Source organism: Manis javanica, chromosome 7 (assembly GCF_040802235.1).
Source record: "Manis javanica isolate MJ-LG chromosome 7, MJ_LKY, whole genome shotgun sequence".
NCBI classification, from domain to species: domain Eukaryota; kingdom Metazoa; phylum Chordata; class Mammalia; order Pholidota; family Manidae; genus Manis; species Manis javanica.
Genome location: NC_133162.1, coordinates 130,584,695 through 130,606,770, shown reverse-complemented (window position 1 = coordinate 130,606,770; position 22,076 = coordinate 130,584,695). Strand labels below are relative to the sequence as shown.

Sequence of the window (22,076 nt, the reverse complement as noted above, 5' to 3'; positions counted from 1 at the left end):
TCAAGCTACTATAGGAATAAAAGAGCGGTGATACATCGAATCTGATTATTTACTCTCAGAATTATTATAATTTATATAACTTGATTGAGTGTTAGTATAAGGTCATTATATAATTGTATGATTAGCAAATATATTAAAGTTTCTTTGTTCACACATTTGCATAGTGTACTAGTTTATAGCTCTGGCTGAATTTTCCTTGTCTCAAGTTGCTTATAACTTTTATGAATGTTCTGGTTTACTTTATTTTCTTCTCCAATTCTATGCAAAAGCAAAATAAACTTTTAATTATATAGAAACATAAGCAGTATCAAAGACTAGGTAAAATAACCCAACTGTCTCTCAGCTATGCATTTTCTGTTATATACACTGAACCTCAGCTTACCAAACATTTATACATATGAATAATTTAAATTGAAACCAGAGTTTAAGTAATTTTCTTAACTTCCCATTATGTTAATCCAATGTCAACTTTTCCACTTACATGTGTGGTGACTAAAATATCATTTAACCATTATATAATAATTTACATAGAAGGTACATTTGTTGACTTAGTGTTGGATCAACTGAGTGTTATAATTTGCTAGATTCAAATAATATATTCAAAGGAGAGGATAAAAATCACAGTATGAATTATGACAATCCCCATGCAATTAAAAAAATATTTTGTGTACTTTTACTCTGATTGTGTTTAAAGAATACTTTCATATTTGTGTGACAGTTCCAGAAGTATTTCATACTACTTTTTCAAACATTCCTGGGATAACAGGACATTAACCATACTGCCATACAACCACATAACAGAACATTAACCATAAAGATTTTTCTATCAGGTTAAGGCAGTATTTGTCCTGAAGAATATTTCTTCATATATTTCACATTTATGTTTGTTACTTTGACCTAATGTCAGCAAGTGATATATGATCTAGAGATGGATTATTTACTTGTGGACAGAGTCTGTGTTTCTTCAGAGAAGGAATCCCATTCCTGCACAACAGAAGCCTGCTTTAGCTAATACAGTTTTTGAGCCATTGCCTGAGCTCTGTTTAGCTCATCTTTTATAAGGATACTTATTGGCAGTTTGAGAAAGACATTTTTAAGATGACTTGACAACAGTTGCCAGTTAAATCAGATACTAAATATTCCCTCCTAAAAAGTTTAATTAAATTTTGCTTCTTAAATTTTGAAATTCCTTATTTTTATTTTCAATCTCATTGGAAAAATTAAAAAATGATGGCCATATCATTTAGTCCCTGTGACTTCCAGAAATACAAAGTAACCTGTAACATGTAGCTCTTTATTAGATTAACTTCTTTAATCCATTAACAGACTTTTATTAGAAGATATGTGAGAGTCAATCAATATGAAAGTGCCAGTGTTTGTCCATTTCTCCTGTAAAAAAAGAATAACTTCCCATCTGAATATGTTGGAACAATGAAAATGGGTTATTGTTTAGTCTGTAGAATGTTTTTACTATTAATTTGGCTCCTCTCACCACCTGCATTGGAGGTATCAGCATTATTTGATTCCAGGATGGGAGATTTACCACTGTACTCATGGTGCAAAGAGAGGCACTGCTTTTCTCCCTTAACCTCCTGTGTTCAAGAGAAGGGGGTGTAATGCCCTCACCTCGCAGCTGAGCTCTGATAGCACACGCCATCGTTCGGTGGGTGAGGAAATAGAGCTGTGTCTTCAGCACCTCTGTGGCAAATGGTGATTCTTAAAGAACTATCGATGATGACAATTTTTAAAAAAAATAGCCCATTCTTCACTAGGTATTCATCGAAATATTCTGCATTTATTTTTATAGGAAAATAACTCTGCACATAATGACCAGAATTCCCAAATACCACCTCCGACTCACTGCCCATCATTCATCCTTAAGAGACAGTGTTCTTTGACATGCCAAAGCTCTGACCCAGAACAGATCCGACAGAGTTTGCTGACTACAATCCGTTCTGGAGAGGCTGCTGCCAAATTGAAAAGGGTAAGTCCTCCTTATCAGATGGGTGACAGTGGTCTGATGTTCAGCATTCTCAAACCAATACTTAGAGGAACTTGTTTTCTAGACTGTAAGTCTGAATAGGAAAGATACTTGGAGTTACTCTTTCATGTCAGGAGGCCAGTTCTGAAGTGTAAATTGAGAGAATCCAGATTCTCACACATACTTAAAAATATGTCAGGTTTATTTTCCACTACCCAGGCCAGGTGTGGAACATAGGTTTTGTTCATTATTGAATAACTATATCTAGACAATGTCCTGGATTCTTATTTTAAGAAATTGCATTAGCACAGCAAGAAAGATTCTTTGGAAAGAAAAGTCCTTATTCCAGAAAATCTGTCCTAGTGATAGGGACCTGCAAGTTTTCAGCTGTAGCCCCTACTGTGATCGAAGTTATACCATATGTGGGATTTGGAAGGGAGTGGGTTTTATAGGTCAAACAAAAAAGTGTAGGGAAAATCTAGAGAATTAGAGGAGAGCTAATGCAGAGAGTTAAGTCTCAATAAAGCCCTGAGGTGCAGGGGAGTTGCAGCAGAGGAGGTAAGCTGCTCTTTCGGGGGCAAACACCTGACACGCGTCACAGAGAATTACTCACAGGTGAGTTTCCTCCCTCTGTGGCCTCCGTCCACTGAAAGGAAGCGTGGGGAAGCTTTGAGGCCGGCAGCACCCCTCAGGCTTTGCAGAGGCCACAGTCTCCCCGAAGGTCTTTGCTGTTCTCCTCTAAGTCGCCTTGGTTGCAAGTTCCTAAACACCAAGATAAGAAAAGTGCTCATTATTCCACTGACTCTCCAGGCATTCTAGCTAGTGAACTCCTTCTTGAACCCTTTTAGAAGCTATTTAGAGAGAAGAGTATGAGACTTGTTGAGCAAGACACTGAGCTCAACAGAAGTGCAGTCTTTGAAGGAACAGGAATGCTACGGAGACAGAAAGGGGAAGGCTTCCTGGGTGTCCCTACATGGCCAGCCACACCCGCACTGCCAGCGTCCCCGGTGTGTTTCAGGGGGCCTGGGAGGCACGGCTGCTCTCACAGAGGGCTCAGCGCAGCCATCTAGGCAAGCACAGAGACAAGGCAAAACAGTGCCACTGGTCAGGAGTGGAGGAAATGCAAAGCAGGAATTCGGTTGACTGGTTTGGCATTTCATAGATTATTTGTGGAGTCTGAATTTAGGTACCAGGCAGCACAGCAACAAAATTTGGTACAGCCCTGAGTACTAACACTGGTACTTCACAGGTCATGACATGTATATTTTTGTGGGGAAATTTGCCCGTGTAAGTACATTGTATATTCTCATTTATGAAAATATTTCTATTTCTAATCTGGTAAATTAAGGGTCAGTTTCAAATCAGTTACTACTGGTCTAGAGCGTTCTTTATTCCATACATTTGAAAAGCATTTTTCAAGCCACTTATTGCACTAGGTACTGGGGACACAAAAATGAAGGAAAGGGAGCCTCTGCCTTCTGGGTGTTCATAGCCTGGGACTGAGGCCTGTGGGTGAACCAAGTAATTGCACAGAAAAATAAGTGCACTGCCTTTGCACTAAGTCAGTGGATATATTAATCAGTTTCCATGAACTCATTGCAGAAAACAGTGCATTAAGTTGGAAATGGCTCTCAGGCCAACAGAACTGCACAGGCAAGCCGCTGTATGCTTGGGGTGTCATGGGCTCTCATGTGTCAGTCTCCTCACATACACGACGCTCGTTGCTTCCAGAATGAGCAGGATCTGAATCAACACAGAGAGCAAGCTGTAAATGATGATCCTATAGTTTTGTCCTGTGTATAACTCATTATTTTAGGGTCTGTTGAGTCTAAATTTAATCTCTTTCAGTAGGAGGATATTGGTAGATCTAACTCTATACAGTGCCGGCTCCTAAATTTTGTTTAATGAAAATTCCCAACATAATCCATCTTATTCCACTAAAAATGGACACAGGATGTAGGAAAGTTTACAGTATTCACACCCTCAGATCAGCACTTTCGCTTCTAGTTATATACCCTGAAAATGTGTTTTTGTGTACTAGGCCACACATGTAAGAACACTTATGGACTTTTGTTTGTAGTATATCCAAATAGATAGAACCTTAGTGTCCAAAACTAATCGAATAAATAATGGTGTATTCAAAGAAAGGACTATCAAATAGCAGGAAATAGGACAAAATACAACTAAACACAATAGTGCAGATAGACAAAAATATGAAGTTTGACAACATACAAAACTAAACTATATTAGTTAGTGACATATATAGGTGGCGATTACTTTTAAAAGCAACGGAGACATTATAAAAATCCTGATAGGGTTACTTCCAGAAGGGAAGGAGAGGCGCTGTTAGGGGCGTACTGGGGCAGGACAGGCGCACAAGCTAAGAGGGAGCCAAAAACTAAGTAATCAGATAAATCTTATCTTAACACAGTATTTGTTAAATGTCCAAATTAGTGCAAAAGTCTGTGATAAAGAAAATGTCAAACTTTTAAATAAAGACAAGTTCATTAGGGAGCTAGCGGTGTCCTTTCCCGTGGTCTGGGTGGCTGGTCATATACGTCTAACATCTGTTTGCATGTGGCTGTCAGTTCAGTGTACTCTTCTGCACATGGATCATATTTCAAAAAATTGCAAAAGGTGGTAAAAATGGACACAAGAGGCTCTAATTTCTTGTGATTTTTGCTTAAAACCCATATTTCTGTCCCATACTGAATATTTCTCCTGGTTTGTTTTAAATTCTTACATTTCTTTTTTAGAGCAACAGTGATAATGCCAGATAAAATCTCCAGTGATTTGACAGTAGGTTTAGATTGTTCATCAGAGAGGTGGCTTTGTGTTGGCCTGTACTTTGGTGCCCAAATGTTCAATTTCGCTCCAGATACCCCCCTGCCTTCGGCTCTGGTTCAGACCCAAGCAGTTGACCTCTATAGAAGAGTTGGTTCACATTAGAGCACCTAAGTAGTTGATTGCTGTCATGTAAATGTAGTCGTGAACTTGCCATGTTTTTCATAGTTCTTAGGGTTTTTTTCCATATCTTATCCCCCTCAATCCTCATGTAGTCACAGATATGTGTCATGTCCTCATATAAAGCATTAGTAAATCTACTTCACTATAAAATGTATTTGATGTTAACATATATGTCAGTAAGCAAATTGTTTTTGGAGAATGAGGTGGATTAATCTCTAACTGTTGACTTGTGTTGACCCAAGAACCTTGGCTGCTTTTGGTTTTTAATGGTGCTTGAATTCCTATTATAAGCAGAATATAGATTTGTACAGTCTGAAGATAAACTGACAAATGATATTTAGTACTTAATAATAAGTGTTTCCTCAGAATGTAAAACTTAGCTTTGGCTAGATAGAAATCTGGAAAGAAGAAAACTGGATGAGTCAGCCCACATCTAACTGGATTGTTTTGTTTGTTTAATCGGTCTGCTTTTTTATTCCTGTTTCCTTGGTTTGAATTGGAAGAATCCAAGGGTTTCAGCAGGTCTTACCACATATTTCTGAAGTTAAAATAAACAAGTTTCATAGTTATTGCTCTTTAAAGGAATAAAAAAGCTATATAAATAGTCCTGAAAATCCTTTAAATTTCAAGGGCAGATAGTCAACCACTAGATGCTCAGAATCAGTAAATTCTTAAACATTACTTTTTAAACTACCTTAATTATAAATGTCATATGTTAATTTTTCAAAAAATTCAGGCAGTACTTTTTAACTTCATAAATATAAAAAGGTGCCATATTCCACTCGAAAAACATTAATTGATCTATACTGTGCTAGGCACAAAAATAAACGTGAGTGTAGAGTGGATATAAAGTGGCATTAAAATAGACAAGGACTCTGACCTCACAGAATTTATAGAACAATATTCTAATGATGTCTTCTCATATTTAAATTTTAGTACACAAATTTAAAAAAATGAAACAAATTACCATTTTCCTTCTAAGTAAATGCCGTTGGCAGATTGCAGTGTAACTTTCCAGACCACATTTGTAGTATGTAAACATATTTAATTTTTTCACAGAAAACCCCCTGTAAAACATCCATAAACATGTCCCTGTAGAGCTTTCCACCATGGTTCATATATACCTATCTTATTCTTTTAAGGCTATATTGTATGACTATATAACTGAACCACACATAGCTTATTGGTTCCTTATTGGGGAACATTTAACTAGATTCTAGTTTTTCATTCTATAAATGGTGTTACAATGAACATCATTTACTTATAGACATTGAGAGCTATCAGTATGTTTTATAAACTCAAAACAAATTTTCTCTTTTGTTTTACAAAGAATTAGGAGAAGTGCAATTTTGGCAAGATTGCAAAAATAACCCCTCTGCACAGAGACTTTTTGGACTAAGGTGACATAACAAAAAGTCACTACCTGACTGTAGTTGGCTCTACTTGGAAAGAAATCCCATATGAATACTCCACAGGATGCAGGTGAATTTCCCTTTCCCTGCTGGCAAATATTCATGGCTATCTTATTTCAGGTGGATAGTGTCAACTACTCTATTCCATCCTAAGACAATCAAGGAAAATTGATTCGGTTAGTTGACCGGTCTTAGAGTAAAAAGCAAGAAATGAAACACCAGCAAACCAAATCAAACTAAACTTGCCAATTTTATTTTCTTCGCTAACTTTGTTGCTAGGCAGAATCTATGGCCTTTCGTACATCAGTTCTCTTCTTGTGAGAAAATGTATTTGGTTATGAATCCAAACTTGTCAAATTATAATCTGGAGACCATTTTTCTTAAAATGTCATATTTTATGTGTAATATTTCAAAATATACATATTTCTTATTCAGCATCCAGAAGATTTTTTTTTATAATGTAGGAATTTCAAGCTATTTGGGAAAATTTTTTTTTAGTGTTTCCATTCACTTAGTTTGTAAATAGGAGACCTTGACATAGGATTTTGGAATTTAAGAGTTTATTTATTGAAAAACAAACAAAACCCCTTTTTATTCTGCAATTCTTTTGACATATCAGTCACAGGTTTGACTTTTTTAGCCCTTCATATCAAAGTCTTTTAAAAACCAAAGTTTTTTTAAAAAATATTTTTGTGTGTGTGTGTGTGTGTGTGTGTGTGTGTGTCTAGTTTTTTTAAATAAATATGGGGTACCTGGAAGGATGTTACTATATACCATCAGTACAAAAACTGTAAAATCCATCGCATTGTGGAATTCACTTTATTTTTCAATATTGTCCAAGGCACTTTGGGGATCCAGAATTAATCTAGCTAAAAATGCTCTTTAACAGCTTGGCCTGCAGTCTGTTTGTGCTTTTGTCCTTTGAGTTGATTTGGTAATTTTGCAAAGACTAAGATGTGTTAATGGATTATTTAGCTTGTTTGTTGTGGAAATAACAACTCTCTCATTTTTAATTTCATGGTAGAGTGAACATTTATTCTTGATCATTTGTAATTTATTGAGTAATAAATGCTTAATGTTAGCATTTACAATTAAGCAGAAGTTAAAATGTGCTAATTATTGAAAATTGAAAATTAGACAGCTGTCCCATTTTAAACTGATGGGTGCAAAGTGTGTTTCTTTCTCTTAGGTTACTGTTCCATCAAATACAATATCTGTGAACGGAAGGTCAAGACCCAGCCATTCCATGTCCCCTGATACCCAAGGCCACTAAATGTCACTCTGCGTTACTGTTACTTCACCACCTCCACTTCACAGAACAGCTTCATACCGATGTAGAATGTGGGCAAATGTATATTCAGATGTGCACTAATATATTATCTACTGAAGTGTAAGAATTTGTGCTTTGGCTTCTAATGCCAAAAGAAGAATTACAGAGTTTATAATTTATAATAATATTTTTTGGCCCTTTTTGCCTTAAGAGCTGAATATGCTGCTTTAGAACTTTAAGACAAGGTGTTAATGATTTTCTTTTTTTTTCAAATGAGAAATAGTCACATCTTATTGATTTCATTTATTATTGAGATATTCTCTAAATGATGAGAAATAAAAGGATAAATTAAGATGCATAGACCTAATTAGTGTGACACATACATAGCTAGGCAAACACAGATCTGACATGTGTTGCCTCAATGTTACAGTTTAATTAGAAATGTTTATCAGTTATTTTAAAGCCTGTTTTATGCTGGAAGTATGATCTAGAAAACTAACATCAGGTGAGTATATGCAGTCCAACAGTTAATTTCAATGGTGAATCACTTAGTGTAGAAGTCTTATCTTGCACATTCTTTATGTAATTACAAAATCAGTGTCAAATTTATGGAAAGCTCATAGGATTGTAATATTTTGTTAACATTAAACACTTAAGTTTTTTAATCTTTAGAACTTAAATTGATCACAGAGAATCTTAACTATTTTCTGTATATAATTATGACATTGTCATATAGGTATTATACATTTTATATGCCAGAAGCCTTAAAAATCTTCCTGTGAAAAAGTTGATGTATTGTTACAGTCATTTCATATTCAGTATGTAAAGAGGAAAAGAGGTTAGTTTTATGTCCATATTAGAAAACTTCAAAGACTACTTAGAGGTTCTAGAAATCCTGGTTTTAAGTGAAGTAAAATGAGAAAATAATGTCATTATGTAGTTCAGATGCTAATATTCTAAAAAGTAATATATGTTTGCATTAAAGCTAAAAGTGTTAAGCAAAACAATGCCTGTTTTGTTGGCTTATAACTCTTCTGGGGTCTAGAGTTTGTTGATGTGCTATTCCTGCTTTAAGAATTTAATTGTTTACTTAATGCTAAAAGCTTTGTCAAATAAGCTGATGTTAAGTTGGTTTTCACCGAAAGCTACTGAGATATCTGCCTCTTTGGAAAAAATGTGTTGATTTTTTTTCTGTTTAATAAAAACAAGTTACATATTTGGGATGCTTTTTATTTTAATGCAGTTTGTATTAACCAGCATAATTGTGTACTTCACCTGATGAACACATGTCTATCAGGTAATCAAACAAATAATAGACCTACATTTATCAGGGATCCCTAGTGTACATGTAAGCCCAGGCATTCTAACTCCAGAATGCATGATCTAAGCATGTAAAATGCTTAACATAGTTCTTACATGTGGAAAATGCACATTAAATGTTAAGTATTGCTGCCTCAACAGCCAAAAAATAACCTGATTAAAAAATGGGCAGAGGATCTGAACAGACACTTCTCCAAAGAAGAAATTCAAATGGCCAACAGGCACATGAAAAGATGCTCCACATTGCTAATTATCAGGGAAATGCAAATTAAAACCACAATGAGGGATCACCTCACACCAGTTGGATGGCCAACATCCAACAGGCAAGAGACAAATGCTGGTGAGGATGCAGAGAAAAGGGAGCCTCCTACACTGCTGGTGGGAATGTAAACTAGTTCAACCATTATGGAAAGCAATATGGGGGTTCCTCAAAAAACTAAAAATAGAAATACCATTTGACTCAGGAATTCCACTCCTAGGAATTTACCCAAAGAAAACGAGAACCCTGATTCAAAAAGACATATGCTCCCCTATGTTTATCGCAGCACAATTTACAATAGACAAGATATGGAAGCAACCTAAGTTGCTTCTATCAGTAGATGATTGGATAAAGAAGAGGTGGTACATATACACAATAGAATATTGTTCAGCCATAAGAAGAAAACAAATCCTACCATTTGCAACAACATGGATGGAGTTACAGGGTATTATGCTCAGTGAGATAAGCCAGGCGGAGAAAGACAAGTACCAAATGAATTCCCTCATTTGTGGAGTATAAGAACAAAGCAAAACTGAAGGAACAAAACAGACTCACACCAAGAAGGGACTAGCGGTTACCAAAGGAAAGGGGGTGGGGGAGGGTGGGAGGGGAGGGAGTGAGAAGGGGATTAAGGGACATTATAATTAGCAATCAAAATATAGGTAGGTCATGGGGACAGCAGTACCTCATGGAGAAAACAAGTAATGACTCTATAGCATCTTACTAGACTGATAGTGACCGCAGTAGTGGGGGTAAGGACTTGATAATATGGGTGGATGTTGAAACCACAATGTTGTTCATGTGAAACCTTCATAAGATTGTATATCAATGATACTTTGAAAAAATAATTTTCAAAGCTGTAAATAAAAAAATGGAAAAAAATGTGTGGCTATTTCTTTCACATTTGAAGAGACCCTCATAATAAGGTAACTTGTGCTATGTTATAAATCAGTAAGGAAAGGAATGACTTTGAAAATTGTGTTTGATTATCCATTTGGAAAAAATTTGAGTCCCTGCCTCAAATCATAAATATATATGAGTTGAATCAAGATAATTTTTAAAGTAATATTTTAAAACTTAGATTAATATAATCAACATTTTCAGACCTCAGCATGAGAAAAATTATTGTAAAAGACAGCAGCACAGTCATAAAAGTCACAAGTTTGAGTATATTAAAACTTAAAACTTTCATATATATTAAGTACAGTTAAAAATGAAAAAATCAGCCACAAGATGTTTTTAATATATATATATAGGTTAATCTATAAAAACAAAGTATAAAAGTTCACTGCCCCATAGAAACAGGTCCATACTGAAAGAATTAAAAAGATAGTTCTGAAAGGCCAACAAACATAGGGAAGAAATACTTTTCACCAAAATCAAGGAAATACAGGTTTAAAACACAAGGGAGTACCACATAACACCCATCAAATTAGCAAAAAAGTGAGTTTCACAATAGCAAGTGTCAAAAATGACGAAGTCATAGGAACTCTTATTGTTGGTGGGAAAATACGCTGAAACAACTATCAAATTTGCAATATCTAGCAAAATTAAAGATCTCTTACTACGTTACCTTAAAGCAGTACTTTTGCAGGTACATAAGAAGACATGATCAAAAAATGTCCATGGCAGTCTCATGTATAGCAGCAGAAAAGTCCTAACCAACAGTCAACACTGGGAGTATGTTCATATGAGAGAGTTCTGGACAATAGTCAAAAAGAACAAATTAAGAGTCTTGCATGTCCACATGCATCTCACAAATAATGAGCAAGAAAAGCAAGTTAGGAACCAATGTGTGTGTTTCTGTGTTATTTTATGTAACAGTTATATGAAATATAAAATGCAAAATAATACCATATATTATGGCTGCCTATGTAGAAAAAATATACAGGTTTGCTGGTGGGAACCAAGAAATGAAGCTTAGATTGGAGAGGTTGGTAAAAGGCATCAATTTGTGTTTGGAGTTATTTAGTCAACAGCTTAAAAACAAGTACTTGTCTTTCTCCAGATTTTTGCATACTTGCCATAGTTTGTAATTAAAATAATTTTTAAAGATCACATAGGACTTATGGGGGCATGCACATGTATCAATATACATACATTCTGAAAAACTGGGCTTATCCACACTATTTCAAGAGAAAAACATGGGCTACACTCTCAGTTGGGAAGAAATTTGAAGCAATTCTATTTCCAAATAACAACAAAATGAAGATACAGCAATGATCTAGAACCAAGTATCAGTTTTTGTTTTTAATTTTTGGCATCTAGACATTTTGCTTTTCCTTTTTCCCCCTGTCAGGTTATTTCTTTATACTACATGTGTTAAAATTACCCAGTTCCTATGTAAATTTTAAGGGATAAAATGACAACCTGCTTTTCTATCTCCAGCATGTCTCCCCTCTCCAGAGATAACTGCTGTTAATGCTTTGATATGAGTCCCTTTATAGATGTGTTTATATTCCAATGCGTATGTGTAGGTTTGTTTGGGGCTTTCTCTCGTGATTCTGTGGGTCTTTCTGTTTTTGGTGGTTGCTACTGTTGTTTGTAACCAAGTCACACTCTAATACTAAAGTTGCCTTTTAAACCTGCAGTATAGTAGAAGAGCTTTTCTTATTGTACATACAGATCACTCCATCGTGTATCAGTTTGCCTTTCTCCTATTATTTGTTTCTTGCTGTAGTGCACAGTTCTGCCTATAGGCGGTATATTGGGTTCGAATCCAGGTCTGCCACTTAGAAAGCGTGGGATCTTGAGCCAATTACTTGTTTTTCTATTTGTCTCATTTTCACCCACGAAGAATTAATAATACACCTCCCCTCCATGGTAACCACTAGCCACTTTTTAATTACCATCCAAGAGGGGTTTGGGCAGGCAGATGAAATAGGTGAGAGGAAAATGAGGTGCAAAATCTCAATCATAATATAAATTAGTCATAGGGATGAAGTACACATAGAGAACATAGTCAAAAACACTGTAATATTCTGTGTTGGTAGTAACTACACTAAGGTGAGCATTTAGTGTAGATAACTGTCAAATCACTGTTACACACTTGAAACCAATATAATACTGAATATCAACTATACATCAATAAAAATTTTTTATACCTTCCTCAGAGTGATTGTCAAGATTGAAGGAATTTTAAAAGTTTGGCACATAGAATTCATTAAAAAAAATTTTAATACTCTATGATGAATACTATTTATCTAATATACTCCCCATCCTTCTGAAAAGTAACCCTTCTCTCATGTGAAGACCAGATCAGGTCTTGGCCACCAGGTGTGGGCAACCGAATCCGCACCGTGCTGCCTGACCCAGGTCATTGAATGAGACCAGTCTTTTCTCCTAAAACCTAAAATTGCTGGTGTTTGAAACAGAGTTCCAGTTGATACACTTATTTGTCTAGTGCCGGTCCATTTCCTACCCACCACCAGTAGAGACAATACAAAAAGCTTAAGAATCCAGCTCAGCTTTTTTTTTTTTTTTTTTTTTACTATCTGTTGGCTTTGATAAAGGAATTGAAAAGAAAAGGGGACTGGCAATCAGAGGTCACAGTGAACATTTCACAGACAGAGTGATTTTTTTCTTAGATGACTTTTGATATAAAAATAGCTCATATATTTGGTGCTTTAGTTTACACAGAATTCTTATATTATTTGATCCACATATGGAACAAAAAAAGTACACAAAGAGATCGCTACTTTACGCAGGTCAAACAACCAGACAAGTACAGGACCCCACATCCGATTCCCAGTCTGCCTTTTCCAATGGCCAGACTTTGCAAGTGATGAAGAAAATGGTACTAGATTTCAGGGAACGTCAAGATAGTAATCTGCTTGTTCTGAATCTTCGGATGGTCTTCCTTTTCTCCTAAATGTTACCGCTTTCCTGCAAGTTTTCATCTTTAACACCTCAGACTCTTCATATGGACGTATTTTGTTTATGGCAAGGAAAAAATGCCACCATGTGCTCCTTCAAAAGAACTTTTCTGACAGGTATTTCGAGAGGAATTGTGAAACATTCTGGTAATTTGTGTGGATCTGTTGGCATTTCAGCTTCACAAACAGGAGAAATTCATTTGGAAAGTCTTGTGAATTAGTCATCTTGAAGAAGAAAAAGTGTTACAATTTCAAACAAACTCAGAGTTCAAGACAAGCAGCTTCCTCACTTCCCAATTTATTCACATATTCCTACCCACACCTTATGCTATGTTATAGTAATGGCCCCAGTTCTTTACCTTACCTGCATCCACACCTTTTGCCATGCGACTTCCTTTTAATAAAGAGACAGAGCCCATTTCTCCACCCATAGAAGCAGGTTTTGTGACTAATGGAAAGAGGTGAAAATTCCTCCTTGCTAGTTCTGAGATGGGCCTCAAAGGTCTGTATGTTTGAAGTGCTGCTGTGAGAAAGGTATCTCTGGGCGAGCTCAGCGTTCCTTGCGAAGAGGATGGAGTAGAGCGCCCAGCGGAGGCCAGCCTAGAACGTTAAATAGACATGAGCGAGTTAGTCAAGATCAGCAGGGCTGCGTGGACAGCCTACAGACTGACTCTGATGTGTGAGCGGTAAATCCCACCCCTCGCTATGCCACTGAGTTCTCGCTTGGTTGTTATGTAGCATCAAAGTGGCCATCGATGCAGCAGGCCCTCTTAAATGAGCTCAGATGCATAAGACTCCAACCCTGATCACAAGTTAATTCAACCTGTTCAGGTCCACGTGTTCTGTTCCCCCCAGAGTCCCACAAACTGTGTACCAAATGCACCTCAGGCTCTCTGTCTAGCTCCACGAGTCAAAGCAATTCTAGCTTAGTGATTCTTTAATTTTTTTGTGCTGTGGACATATTTTCTTTCCCTTCCTCTTTCCTTCTGTCTCATTTCATCTTCAGACCTGGAAACACAAGAGCCCAAATACCAAAATGATCCACAGTGCCCCCAGAAGCTCTTTGGACTTACCTGTTTCATAGAGTTGCCAGATAAAATACAGACGTCCTAGTTAAATTTAAATTTCAGATAAAGCTTTGCTATTTAGTGTAAGTATGTCACATGCAGTATTTGGGATATACATACACTATAAATTTAATCATTTATCTGAAATTCGAATTTAACTGGATGTCCTGTATTTTTTCTTTGCTGAATCTGGCAACCCTACGATTGAATGAAAATCTGGAAGGAGTAAATGGAAGCAAGAAGCATCCACTGTGTGGAGAAAAGAGAAACAAAAATGGGTCCAAGCCCAGCGAAGTCAAGAAATCAAGAAACAGCCTTATGGGATAAAGTAGCTCAACCTTCATTTTTTTTGATAGTTTACCATCAGAGAAACCCTCATGTAATGAATGGGGAATGGTTCAACAAAAAGTCACAATGGAGAAATCCTGTGGATGACTCTGTGGGTGGATTTAGATACCTTCAAGTCATCAGGACATTATACATATAAGAAATTCTGCTAATGTCCTCATTAACCTCAGCATCATTATTACAATTTATTATAACACTTGTGAAATCTAGGTGGGAGGTATGTGGGTTAAATTGCACATGATTTTTGACTTTCTTGCATGTTTGAAATTATTCCTAATAAAGTTGAGAAATTATTGAGACACTCCTGTTATAGCAACCAGCTGCACAATACAACGTGTGGGGAGGGGGGGGATTTAATTTGTGGTCATTTGTTTCCCTTCCCCCTGTTAAGAATTTTAAGCAAGCAAGTATTAATTTGGTGGAAGAACTTGCTGTTAGCAAAGTTTATGGATGCATTTTATGATTAAATCTAAACTAAGAAACACACTCCACGATCCGACAGAACATAGTAGTATTTGTAAGAGGGAGGAGAGAAGTAAGGAAAATAAAATTTGTTATGCACCACCTATGCATGATTTATTCTGCTAGGTGATCTTTGAAGTAGTTTTGTCTCATTCTAAACGTGAGGCACAGAGCAGCTAAGGAGCTAACTCATGTAGGGTGGTGCTGACACTGAAAACACACATTTGATTCCATGGCCCTCATTTTCTCCACTGTACTCTGCTGCCACGTTCAAGTCATAAATTTGTGCTTGAACAATCAATCTTTTTGTTTCTTTACAATGAGTATCTCTTACAGAGCACATCCGTAGCCTGTGTAGCCCGATCTCCATCGCCTGAACCTGGGAAGAATCAAACTGAGGTGGCTATTATTTCTATGAGACCAATTATACTGCCATTTGGAAACATGAAGAATAGCTGTCAATTTGCACTAGGTGCTGTGACACAGCCCCAGTAAATATTAATCCAGCGCCTTGTAGAAATGCTATGTACTTTAGAAGAGTATGTCCCTACGCTCAAAGAGTTCAGAATCTAAGCCAGAGAGAAGTGGAGAAAAGATAGAAATACAGAGTAACACAACTCAACAGTGCATGAGGTGTCTCAAAAGAGCACTTGGTAGGTGTAAGAGGCAGGGAAGACTGCATGATGTAAAGGGGAATCCTGCTCAGGACTTCCAAAGAGGGTAAGAGTTGGTAATGTAAACATAAGAGGAAAGATGTTTAACCTAACAATGTGAGCATAGATTCTGAAGGCAGTGTGTGTATGGTGAGTTTTGTTAACACAGTGCATCTTATTCTACAATGGCAAGTTTGTTCATTTATTCAAATATTTGTTGACCATTTTCTTTCTGCCAGGCACTGTGCTGGGTGATAAGGAAACAAAGATACCCAAGACATGATTCTAGTCCTTCAAGAATTATAAACTGGTGAGAGTTCATGAAACATCATCATAAAAGAAAAGGATGTTAGAAAATTAAGTTGCCCATTTTTTCACTACATTATCTGCCTTTTTTTGATTTTGGGGAATTTTTTATATATTCTTGATACTAGCCTATGGCTAGTTATATGCATTGCAAATATTTCCTTCATCTTTGTAGCTATTGTTTTCTATTCTTTGTGTTTTTAATGAAAAACTCTTACTACAATAATTGAATATATCAGTATTCTTTTATGGTTAAGGTTTTTTGTGTTACATTTAAAAAATCCTTCCTTGAGGTCAAAAGAGGTTATTCACTGATATTTTGTTCTGAAAATTTTAAAGTTTCATTTCTCAGTTTAAGGTCTGAATGCATTTAAAACTAACTTTTGTGTGATATGAGATAGCAATCTTTTTTTCTCTTTTGCCCCCATATGAATTTTTTTCAACTCTGTTAGTTAACCCTGCCTTTGTCCAGGGACCTGATGCACCATGTCCACTACTTTTGAGGTTCGCTATATTAATTAAGTCTCTTCTGGGGCTCTTTTTTTCTCTTCCATTGGTCAAGATGTATATTCCTGCACCAATATCACATTACTTTGATTACAGTAGCTTTATAATAAGCCTTTATTTATTAAGGAAAAGTCACGCCTTTTTCTTCTCTTTCAGAAATATCTTGGCTATTTGTTCATCTATATGAATTTCAGATAAACTTGTTAAGTTCCACAAAACATGAATGAGATGTTTACAGAAAAATTAATGTGTCTGGCTAATAAACATGAAGAATAGCTCAGCTTTATTAGTAACTGGGGGAATGCAAATCAAGAACATAGGAGATACTATTCGAACCTATTGACTAAGTTAAAATATACCAAGTAGTAGGATATGGATCAATAGCATCTCATATACTGCTAGTGTGAGTATAAATTGGCACAGACACTTTGGAAAACAGAATGAAATTATATAATGTTTAACATTTGTTTGTGTCCTGGTAACTCTCTAGATCCAGTCTCTAGCCTTCTCTATCCTGCTGTGTGTTCTTGGAAGCTGACGTTTGCAGACTTCGTCAATGGATTCCTTCACCTTCTGGGTTCTGGTTGGGTTCAGCCAGTGAGAGAACCTGGTCTAACACTGGAAAGCAGGGTAAGTGAGGTTGCAGAGTTCAGTGAGAGCGGCTCCCTCTCTGCCGGGCTGTGGACTGGGCTGCGCTCCACTGAAAGCCAGAGCTCTTGCGGGTCATCCCCTCCTACAGCTACAGCTGCCCGCTTGAGGTCCCAGTAATCACTCACTCCCCTTGCCTCTTCAAGGGTGGGGGTGGTTATGGCTCCTTGCCCTGGCTACTCCCAGCATGCTTCACTATCCCCTAATAGTTCCTTTGTTAAACTTTCCTCAATTACACAATCTGAGATTGTTCTTGCCAGGATCCTTATTGGTACAACCTAAAACTCAACAATTTCACTCTTAGGTATATAGCCAGAGAAACCAAAGCAGGAATGTTTTCCAGGAGACGTATCCAAGAATGCTTGCAATACACTGCACACTTTGGTAATAGCAAAAAAAAAAAAAAAGTAAATAATCCAAAGCCAGTTGTGATGTAACTGCCCAGCATGAAGTTTTACAAAAGAGAAAATTAATACTCAGTTGCAACAACACGGATGAGTCTTAGTAACCAAAAGTCAGTAAAAAAAATTTAAGCAAGTTGTTAGAAGGCAAAATATAGCATGATAATCATTGTATAAATTAATGATCGATTGTTTTTGTGCATATATGTACTAAAGCCTTGTTAAAAGTGAGGCATGATAGACACCAGCTTTAGGACAGTGAGTACCTCTGAGGGGGAGGAAGGGTAGGTAGGATTAGGGCAAGCAAAGAGCACATGGGTAAGTCATTGGTAATATTTTATTATTCTATGTTGTGAATTGGATGGTGGATTCAGGGGTTAAAATGAATAAATCATTTAAATAAAAACAAATTTACAATTGATTACTGAACAAAGTGGAAAGCAGGTTTAGAAAGTCTGGAATTCCAAACTAAGAGTTTAAAATTTATGCTTTAAGTAATCTTCTGAAGTTTTTTAGCAAAAAGGTGACATAATTAATCATACATTTAATGTAATCTTCTGGAAGTGGACAACTGCAGAAATGCAGAGGCTCCTTGGCCAAAATCCATGGGTGGCCTGATGGAGTTCAGGCCCTACAGCCCTGGCAGTGGCCTTGGAAGAGAACGGGAGGGAAAGAAAAGCAGGTCTAAGAATGGATGGCAGACAGTATTCTTGGTGAAAAGACAAGGCACAAAGGAGAGAGGACTGAACTATGGGACCAAGACTTAATACTCCGGGGCAAATTTTCCAAAAGAGAATGTTTGAATTTTAGTCTTTGGAGCTATGATAACTTGTAAGCCATCTGATACTGTCTCTAAGTTTACGTTAAGTGACGCCAGTCCCTACTGCTTACTGGGAGTTGAATACAGGACTAGAGCTACGACACTCCAAAGCACAGTTGGGTTTTAGCTACACCTGCTAGATCAGTTATATCTATCTAGCTGATAGATATTACCAAGTTCACTTTTTATGTTTTGGGGTTTTTTTTAATAGTGGGAGGAGTAACATGAAAAGATATAATCGCAGGTAAATAGTTCAGAGAAACGCTCTTCCAAATTACAGCGGACGTTGTCACTGGTTGAATATCAATCATTCTTTAATTCCTAATACACTTCTATAACCAACATTTCTCTTGAGTATTTAAAGGATATCCTATTTCCTACATTCAAAAAAAATAACAAATCTTGTGAGTGAATTCTGTCCTGTGGGTTGAGTTGCTAATCCCAGCACTCTATTTATACAATGATTTTTCAAGTTTATCTCCTATTTTTATCTTGTCCTTCAACGGCGTTACAGGTCAGGGTTGCCTATTTTTAGCACACTCCAGGGCCGCAGAGCCGCAGGCTTCCGCACTCCACGATGTAAGCACTGCAGTCCCAGGCGGCACCTTCCCTCCAGCAGGCGGCTGCGCCTAGGTTACCTGTCTTCCAATTTAAAGGGTGAGTCCAGAGCTCCCTATTCACCTATCCATAAAGAAAGTCCGTGTGGTTGCAAGGAGAAAAATAAAAAAAGCAATAACATTTTTGATTACCCCTATATTTTAGAGGAATCCTGTAAAACCTTGTGTAAAAATAAGAAAAGACATCTAATACAAATGCTGAAGATAAGGTGAATCATTTTTAGTGATGCTGGGACTTAAGGCTTACTTTTTGTCCAGTCTTGATTTTGAGAATCTTAATGTGAGAATCATGTTGTTTTATTTTTTTAAGGAAAAAGAAATCTGAGAAGTCAGCTTGACTTCTTGAAGATTCTTTGACAGCTTTCTTTTTGAAAGCCTCGTCTAGATGAGCTGTGTATGGGACAAGCTGACATCCATTTAAATATGAATTTAAGATCTGCCTCAAACATCTTTGATATCTGTGTGGGGGTCAAAGTGCCAAGCGTTTTTAGGAATATCTGGTTAATATTTTTGCAGATTATCCAAGTCAGTTCGCTTCTAGAAGACTGAGAATGGGATCGGAAGAAGAAAAGAAATGAATGTGTAATTGTGACATGGTGTTGTGGAGGGAGGTGACAGTGGTCGGGTAAATGGTAATGTATGTTTCCTCCTTCTTGGCCGTGAGACTGTCGGGGACCATCTGTCGTGTGATGTGAGGGACAACTGAGTTATTCTGCAACAAACACTGGCAGTTGGTCTTTTCATTTCTTTCCAAAGTGCTTATCTTTATCAAGACAAAGGTCCCTGGAGCCTCAGAGATTTTTGCCTTAAGGAATGTAGCAACTGAAATTAGGACTGCTTTCTTGAAACTTTGAGTGGTCATAAAGAAATGAGAAGAAAAATGGAAAAATAAATTATTCCAAGGATGTCTGCCCAACAGAAAGTCCTTGAGGTGGAATTCCACATGCTCCTCACTTGAACGGTTATGATGTATCCTAGAAATATCACAGGTTGTAGACTCGGTCACCGCAGTGTGGAATCAGAGTGAAGTGTGGTTTCATTTTATTGCAATAGCAGAAGAAAATGACACATGAACATTTAGAGAAATGTTGCATCTATGTTACAGTATTCACACTAGACTTCCCTTAGCACATAACAGAATTGTAGTTTAAAACTTACTTATTAAATTATTTACTTAATGACTATTTTCTCCCTACTAATCTTTATTCTCCATGATGGCCAAACTATATCTGTCTTGTTTCTTCCATCCATAGTCCATAATAAACATCATTCCAACAGCAGCTAATATTTATTTTGCCCTGGCCATATGCTCTTCTAAATGCTTTATGGATATTAATAACAACCTATGCCAACAGTAGGCATTATTATTACCTTCATCTTACAAATGAGGAAACTGAGGCACAAATCACCCAAGATCACATATCTAGTAAATAGAAATCCCAGGCACTCTGACTCCAGAATCCTCATTTTTCTATATTGTCTCTCTTGTTAAGCACACAGTATAAGTATCTGTTGAAAGAATGAGTGAGCAATTCAGTAAATTACTTCCTTTTAGCTTGACTAAGTGAGAAATAGATTGAATTTTCCTTCTTTCCCATTAGAAATATTGATCCACTTCTCCAAAAATATTGTAAGAAAATACTGGTAGCCAGTAATATTGATAGCATAATAATATGCCAGTGGACAAGCTTCCGTCTTGATACAACTATTGCAGAATGTCATCAAATTCCAAAGAGATATCAAGGAAACTTTTGGTCATTTCTATTAAATTTTCTCAAAGTTATCTTGGTTCCATTTATGCGTATTTTGCCACAAATACTCATAAATCCATTAGGAAGCACAGAACTTTTTCATGATATTTGTAAAAGTGGCTTATAAACTTAGAAATTCCTGCCAGTGGATTAATCTGTTGCTTTTAAAACTTTCATTAAGTGCCATCTGTAAAGCACCATGGCTTCTAACCAATTCCCTACCTTTCCCCAAGATCTTTATTATTTCTTCTATAGAGGAGAGTAACTGAATGGCTACTTTCTCCAAATTTGTATTCATTATGTGCATTGAGCTTGGCTTGATTATTACTTGTCTTCATTTTACTAGATTTCCCCAGGGGAACAGATTTCAATGTTTCATTAATAATAAGATTAAGAATCATAAGAAACAATAGATATTTACTAAGTACATTTACTTGTCCCCAAGTTCTACTTCCTCATAAAAGCAGAGTGCCGTTTAACTGAGGAGAGGTATTTTTTTTGCTTTTGCTAGAATGAGTTTCATTCAGGAGTGCATAGCGTCTGCAGGCATGAGGTGTGCAATCTGAACCGGAACACTAGAGAGCAGGGCGCTGGCTCTGGTGGTACCACCAGTTTACCAGGAGCTCTGATCCATGTCACTTACCTTCTCAAGCCTTGATTCCTCCAAGAATAATAATATGGTTCTGTTAAATAACCTTTGTCTCTTTCAGAAAACCTGTATTTAATGAATTATAAGAGGTGTCCTGTGAGTTTAATAGTGACATGTCTTAAAGTAGCCATTTTTCAGGGGGAAATCGATTGTCATTTCTAGAAATTTAGATTCCATCTAAGGGATACTGTTCCTCTATGAAGAAATAGAATGAGCTTTGGGGAAGTGACTTGTGTCAATGATCTCATTCAGGAAGCACCGAAGGGACAGAGCCTTGTCATTGCCAAGTAAGTCACATTTAAATTCCCTCAAGCCTTGAGAAATAATGTGAGGGAAAGTGCAAAAATAGCACAGTCATTCCTCTGGACCAAGTCGACTCCTCGGCCTCCTGAGAGTGCAGCAGCTGTGCGTTCGTCTATATGTAAAGAGAAATAATAAGAATCATCTCTATTGGGCACATGGTGCTTTCCCATACAGCAGGGCACTCATCTATCAATATATTTTTTGCTGAGCCTTTCGGTAAGGGAAGACCCACCATGCACCCTGTCTAGTGCACAGCCATAGACACACACTGAAGATGCTTTTTCCCTGCATTATGGAAAATTGTGAGAGCACCCAGCCACTCTAAACCAACCAGAATGAAACCAGAGGCAACTGGATCTGATTGAAACCGTGGAGAGAATTGAGATTGACAGAGTTGCCAGGCTAGGAGGTTAATGAGTCCATAGTCCTGCCTCCAGGCAGAACGGTCCTGAACTGTTAC

General features: G+C 36.9%; 1 protein-coding gene across 11 annotated transcripts in view; it reads left to right on the top strand.

Moving 5' to 3' along the window:
- COBLL1 (cordon-bleu WH2 repeat protein like 1) overlaps positions 1 to 8,848 on the top strand; it is a 145,910-nt gene extending 137,062 nt beyond the window's left edge. For 10 of the 11 annotated variants that reach the window (XM_073241571.1, XM_073241565.1, XM_073241564.1 and 7 more), the window contains 2 exons: positions 1,808 to 1,984; positions 7,550 to 8,848. In XM_073241571.1, the coding sequence (XP_073097672.1) occupies positions 1,808 to 1,984; positions 7,550 to 7,633 (261 nt within the window). In that variant the 3' untranslated portion in view covers positions 7,634 to 8,848. Of the gene's footprint in view, positions 1 to 1,807; positions 1,985 to 6,278; positions 7,510 to 7,549 lie in introns of those variants that run through there. The other variant, XM_073241567.1, reaches the window with a different exon arrangement.
- The last annotated feature ends 13,228 nt before the right edge of the window (positions 8,849 to 22,076 follow it).